Source organism: Marmota flaviventris, chromosome 17 (assembly GCF_047511675.1).
Source record: "Marmota flaviventris isolate mMarFla1 chromosome 17, mMarFla1.hap1, whole genome shotgun sequence".
Taxonomy (NCBI): Eukaryota; Metazoa; Chordata; class Mammalia; order Rodentia; family Sciuridae; genus Marmota; species Marmota flaviventris.
The window spans coordinates 12,709,517-12,715,869 of NC_092514.1; the positions used below are offsets into that span (position 1 = coordinate 12,709,517).

A 6,353-nucleotide genomic window follows, 5' to 3' on the forward strand; every position below is an offset into this window, starting at 1 on the left:
AAAAAAAAAGAGAAAAGAAATTAGAGAAAGAGAAGTAAGTTAAATCCAGAAAAATAAAAAAGAGAAGAGCAAATACCAATCCAACTGAAAAAATAGAATACAGGGGGAAAAAAAGTCAAACTCAGAGCTGGGTCTTTTAGGGAGGGAGGTTTTGGGGGTTTTTTTGGATTTTTTTTTTTTTTCAGTAAAATCAGTAAACCTCTAGGCAGACTGATCAAAAGAGAGAGAAGACATAAATTACCAAATCAGAAATCAAAAGGAGCCTCCCTACTGACCTCATAAATATGAAAATGATAAGAGAAAATTATCAACAACTTTACACCCATAAACTCAATAATGCAGATAAAGATGAAATGATCCTTGAAAGACATCAACTACCAATATTCTTTCAAGAAGAAATAGCCCTCCATCTATGAAAGGAACTGAATTCATCCTTTAAAACCCTGACACACCCACACCAAAAATGTGCCAGGCCCCAGTAGTTTCAAGTACCAATGGTTTCACTGGGTGAATTCTACTGAACATTTTAGGAAGAAATAATAGCAATTCCAACAATCTCTTCCAGAATATGGAAGAGGAGCGAACACTTCCCCATTTGCTGGATGAGGCCAGCATTACCCTAACACCAAAACCAGATAATGACATTACAAGAAAACTGCGACTGATACTCGAAGGATAACATGGCAGGACCCCGTGGGGGTCACCCCAGGAATTCAGAGCTAGTCCAACACCCAAAACATCTATTGGATTCCCCATGTGAACAGCCTAATGATGAAAAACCATATCACCATCTCAACAGCAGCAGGGGATACAGGAGCCGCCGAGAGTTTAACTTCAGGTGACTTGCCCAACTCCAAAGAGCAAAGGAAAGCTTCAACCCTGGTCTGTCTTGACCAATTCAAAGAATCAGCAGGTGTGTATATGTGTAAAGGCAAACTGTATGTCCTTGGAAATACCACAAAACAAGCCATCTAATATAATTTTAACTAAAGTGATAAAAGCAAAAGATTTTTTAAACAACTGTGTAACAGGCAAACATCTTTCCTTGAGAGGACTTTCAATGGCCCATGAAGGAAGGCCAGGTCACCAGCCTACAGCATTATTGGGAGGTGATGGAACTTTTGGGAAGTGGGGTCTAGTGGAAGGGAATCAAGTCCCTAGGATTGTGCCTTGAAGGGAACATGGGGATCCAGACCCTCCTGTCTGTCCTTGCTTCCTGGCCTTAATGAAGAAAGTGGGCCTCCTCTGCCACGGGCTACCACATTGAGGTACTGTGCTACTCCAGGTCCAAGGCAACGGGGACAAGCAACCATCAACTGAACTCTGACTCTGTGAGCCAAGATCAACCTTTCCTCCTTGTAAATTGATTATTTCGGGTATTTTGTCACAATGACGGGAAGCTGGCTGACACTGTAGTCAAGACGCCCCGTATCTGCCAAAGGGATTGGTCTCCAGTGGTGCACCCAACTGAGCCTAATGCAAAGGGGGGCTGTGCAGGTGGCGGGGTCTCTCAACTCCCTGCATTCAAGGCCTTTGCCTTCTGAAGACCACCCTCAAATCGTGCTGCACTTTATAATTTATAATGCTTCTCCAGACCCTTTATCTCATTTTGGACTTTGCTGTAGCACTGTTCCTACCGGCATCAAACAGATCAAGAAATTAAAGTGCCCTTTGTGACACCTGAGTTCATGACATCATCATCCACCTGCTCCCATGGGCAGAGGAGCCCTGATGGCTAAACCTGAAACAGGACCACCTGGACCATGCCCTGGCTCTGAGAAGCTCAGGGTGCTCTGCCAGCCTCGGTACCCCAGGAAGCCAGCACCTGCATTCCCCTCTGGGGCCATCCTCTAAGTCCTAGAGGTGCCCTTGCTTGTGGACAACAAATGGGCAGGTCTTCCTCCCAGCTACCTGCGGGCCAGCTTGCTGCATGTAGCTGACAGGTTGAAATGCAGGCTCTGGGATCTCAGAGCAGGGAGGGCAAAAAGAAGGCCCTCAGGGCTGGGGCTGGGGCTGGGGCTGGGGCTGGGGCTGGGGCTGGGGCTCAGTGGTAGAGTGCTCCCCTAGCACATGCGGGGCGCTGGGTTTGATCCTCAGCACCACATAAAAATAAAATAAAGGGGGCTGGGATTGTGGCTCAGCGGTAGAGTGCTCGCCTAGCACGGGCGGGTCCCAGGTCCCGGGTTCGATCCTCAGCACCACATAAAAATAAAGGCATTGTGTTTGTCCATCTACACCTAAAAAATAAATATTAAAAAAATAAATAAAATAAAATAAGGTATTTTGTCCAACTACAACTAAAACAAAAATATTTTTTTAAAAAAAGGCCTCAGTCAATGAGTCTGCAGTAGACACTCCTCACTCCAATGGGTGACTTTCTTACATTAAAAACAAACCAAGGGCTGGGAGAGTGGCTCAGTAAGTAGAGCACTTGCCTAGAATGTGTGAGGCGCTGGGGTCCATCTTTATACTGATAATTAATTAATGATGAATTAATTGCAAAACCAAGATTACAATGCCAGCTGACACCTGGTTAAGGGATAGAAGTTCCCAAACAGGTGCACTGTGCACTAGTGTAGCGGCCACCAGCTACATGTGACTATGGAGTGCTTATAGTGCCACATGATGAAACATATATATTTTAACAGCAGTAAAATACAGCTGTCCCTCAATATTGACAGAAAATTGGTTCCAGCATCACTAAAGCCATCCAAATATGCAGATGCTCAAGTCCCTTATATATAGTGTAATGTAACCTACAAGCATCGTCCCACATACTTTACATCATCATCACTAGATGACTTATAAAGCCTAACACAATTAAATGCCATTTAGTTAGTTATGTAGATTGTTTAGGGAATCATGACAAGAAAGAAGTCTCTGTATGTGCTTTTAATCAGTGGTTGGTGGAATCCTTGAATGCAGAAACTGCAGATCCAGGAGGTAGACTGTATCTTGGTAAAATTATTTTTTTTCTATTTCTTTTTACATAACGTGGCTGCTTTAAAAAAGAACGTTGTTGTTGTTTTGCAGTACTGGGGATCAAACCCAGGGCAGACCTCATTCATGCTAAGCCAGGGCTCTTCCACTGAGCTAGCTAACCCCTGCCCCAAAGTTTACATGATATATGGAACACATGATGTTTCCATTGACAGCACTGAGAACCTACAGCTCAGATGCTCACAGGGTTAAGAAAATTCTTGAAAGTCTTCTCAGGCCAGGAACTGGCATATTTTAAACCCAGAGACTATGATTGAAGGAAAGCAACCACAGAACACATACATAATGTTATATAAGTTGTTGCTGTTTCTTTAAGAAAAAAAAAAATCCCTTGGCAACAGGAAGCTTAAGTGAACCAAAAGCGCAGCGGTGGAAAAAACAGAATGTTAGCCAACGAGGGTCACCCTGACCTGTCCCCCTAATGCGCCCAGTCTCTAGCCACACAGCCCTGTCAGCCTTCCCCTCTGGAGGGGAAGGAAAAGGGGCAGAAAAGCCCTCCTCACACACGCCAGGTAATCGTCACCACCTACCCCTGCACCTCTGGCCTTTCCAGGTCTACAACACAGGCTTGGCTTCCACTCCCCCACCATAGGCCAGTAACCACCATCTAGCATTCCACCCTGAAGATGATAGCCCCCTTTCCAGCCAGTGCCCTTTCTATCTGTGATGTATTAGGGTAGAAAACACAAATCATAGAGGCTGGGGATGTAGTTCAGCGGTAGAGCACTTGCCCAACATGTGCAAGGCCCTGGAACTGATCCCCAGCATTGCAATAGGAAGAAAGATGAATTACAGCTCTGTGAGTCTCTAATGGCCATTGATGGTAGAAGACTCTTAAGGATTCCATCAAACATGACATCAGTCTTCCCCAGGGAGGATCCTGAGGGTACTTCCTGGGGCTGGTGATGACCTATCTTGCTCTGGGTGGTCACAATAAATAGGTTCACCTCGTGAAGATACAGAAGGTGTACACATACAACCTGCCACTCACCCACCTGGATATTATGCTTAAATGACAAATTTACTAAAACAAGAAAACTCGTCTTCTCCCTATCTTCTATTGCTTTCCTTTCCTGTCCACATCAACTGTCCTGAACACCCTCAGGGCCAACAACCAGCTTTCCTCTTATTCCCAAGGCCTGTGCACCTGCTAGCCTCCAGCAGGAAATCCTACCCCACTGGTTTATCACTCCTGCTGGGATCCCAATCACCTCACTACAGATAGGGACTCTCCACCAGGTGCTCTCTCCATTGACCAGTTTTATCTCCTTCAGAGAACAGTTCTTTGTTTCCAGGCCTAAAAACCCATCCTTGCTGTCCTAGAACAAGACACTCAAGAAATGCTAGCTGTATCAGTGAAGGAATGAATAAGAACACAGGTGAGGAATGCAGGAAGGGAGCAAATAAACTAGATAAGATCTTACAGCTTCCATAAAGAGTTGGAAGATAACCATAAAGAGTTGGTTAGGGTTGTGGCTCTGTGCTAGAGCGCTTGCCTAGCAAGTGCAAGGCACTGGTTGAGTCTCAGCACCACATATAACTAAATGAATAAAATAAAGATCCATCAACATCTAACAAAAAAAAAAGGAGTGGTTGGTTAAAAAAAAAAAAAGTGAATGAACAATCTAATAGGAAGCAAAGATTTTGCAGGAGAGCAAAATCCATTGAACCAGGAGCTTGGAAAGATGGCAGAAAAGGCAAACTCTCTGGCCATGACTTTGCAGAGGGGCAAGCAAGTCCCCAGGCTCCAGGACCCATTCCCCCATCCTCATCCCAATACAACACTCCCCCCCCCCCTTCCAGGAAGGAATTGCTCTGCAGTCCCTTCAGGGCCAGTGCTTGGAGGGGTCAGTATTCCAAACACTTCTTGGTGGCTGCCGAGATGGAAGGGGAGCAGGGATCCTCACGGTTCCCAAATATCCACATGCTCTCGCCGTCCACACAGCATGCCCCCAGACACACAGGCTCAGCCTCCTTCACAGTTACACACTCGTTGATACTGCCTCAGTCATGCATGCACTCCCAGGCACACACTCAGAGTAACTCTGCCCCTACAATTCCAAAGATTTACATAATCTCAGAGACATCCTTGCATACACACAACCTCCGGAACTCCCCACCCTCTGACACGAAATCTGGGGCTGATGCACAACTGGCACACTCGTACACTCACGCACACACGTGCCCGCCCACCAGCCAACTTTCTGGGATCAAGCTGCCACGCCCAACACGTCCCGCCCCCGTCGCCTGGTAAAAGCGTGGCCCCGCCCAGCAAGCGTTGGAGGCGGCGCCCGCCCGCACTCCGCAGGCCTTGCCAGTTCTTCCGCGGGGGTTCGTGGCCGCCGGGTTAAGTCAGTACCTGCCTAAAATCAATATTGCCGAGGCCTCCGCAGCAGTCCGGCCCCGCCACCGAACTGCTCATAGTCTCAGCTCCCCGGCTCGCGGTTCCTTTAACCCGCGGGCCGCCTCACGAGGGAGAACGCGCGGGGCCTCGCACGGCCGCTCGCTCCTGGAAGCGGCCCCATCGCACCTGGAAGGCGCATCCAGCCGGGGCGCTTTCTCGGTTACCCCAACTTCTCCCGGCCTTGTGGGAAATGTAGTTCCCGTTCGCGTCTTGGCGGAACTCAACGACGGCGTCCCGAGGAGCCGAGGACTACAAGTCCCAGGGACGGTAGCTGCTGAGCTGTCAGGTTCCGAGGGGGCCACGCGGCAGTTTCCCTCGGATTCGGCTAACAGCCTTGTCTCTTTGGTCCCCGGCACCGGCATCAGACCCGCCAACTGACCTGGCCTACCTGGCCTTGGCCGGCGGCGGTGGGTCTAGAAGCCAGGGGCCGCCCGACATAGGTATAAGTTGCAGCTCGCTCAGCCACTTGCTGAGCTGACTTTGGCCAGCTCGTGCTCCCACCCCTCCGCCTGTCTTCGGAGATTCGCTTGTCCCTTGTCCCGGGTCGTGTAGGCCCGGCACAGCTTCCTGCCATCAGAATCTTTGCTCAACCTTCATTCATTCCCTCGTTCAAGTCTGTGTGCTGAGAATACTGTGGGGAGCAATGCAATACCAGTCCTTGTCGTCTCCTGCCAATATGAAGGGTCTCCAGTGCAGCCTCTGAGCTGTGGGTTCTGTTAACACAGGTGGTTGGAGTCTTTGCAACATAACTAGGATGAGGCAGGCAGACCAAGGAGACAGGAAGGACACTGGCTTTGCACTTGCTCTGTTGACTGAGGGCTGCTTGCCCTTTTCTCTGAAGATGGAAATACATACAAGTAAAACTCATACAGGAACTGACCCAGGACCAGTGCTTCATAAGCATTGGTCATGGACAGGACTGGGTACACAGGTCTCAAGGACTGAATGA

The 6,353-nt window shown here is 48.3% G+C and overlaps 1 protein-coding gene across 2 annotated transcripts in view; it reads right to left on the bottom strand.

Moving 5' to 3' along the window:
- Positions 1-5,531, bottom strand: part of Pemt (phosphatidylethanolamine N-methyltransferase) — a 77,915-nt gene extending 72,384 nt beyond the window's left edge. For both annotated transcript variants that reach the window (XM_027921478.2, XM_027921477.2), the window contains exon 1: positions 5,360-5,531. Coding sequence is in view for 1 of the 2 variants with exons in the window: in XM_027921477.2 (XP_027777278.2) it covers positions 5,360-5,422 (63 nt within the window). In the remaining variant the exon portion in view is untranslated. The remainder of the gene's footprint in view (positions 1-5,359) is intronic.
- Positions 5,532-6,353: the final 822 nt, after the last annotated feature.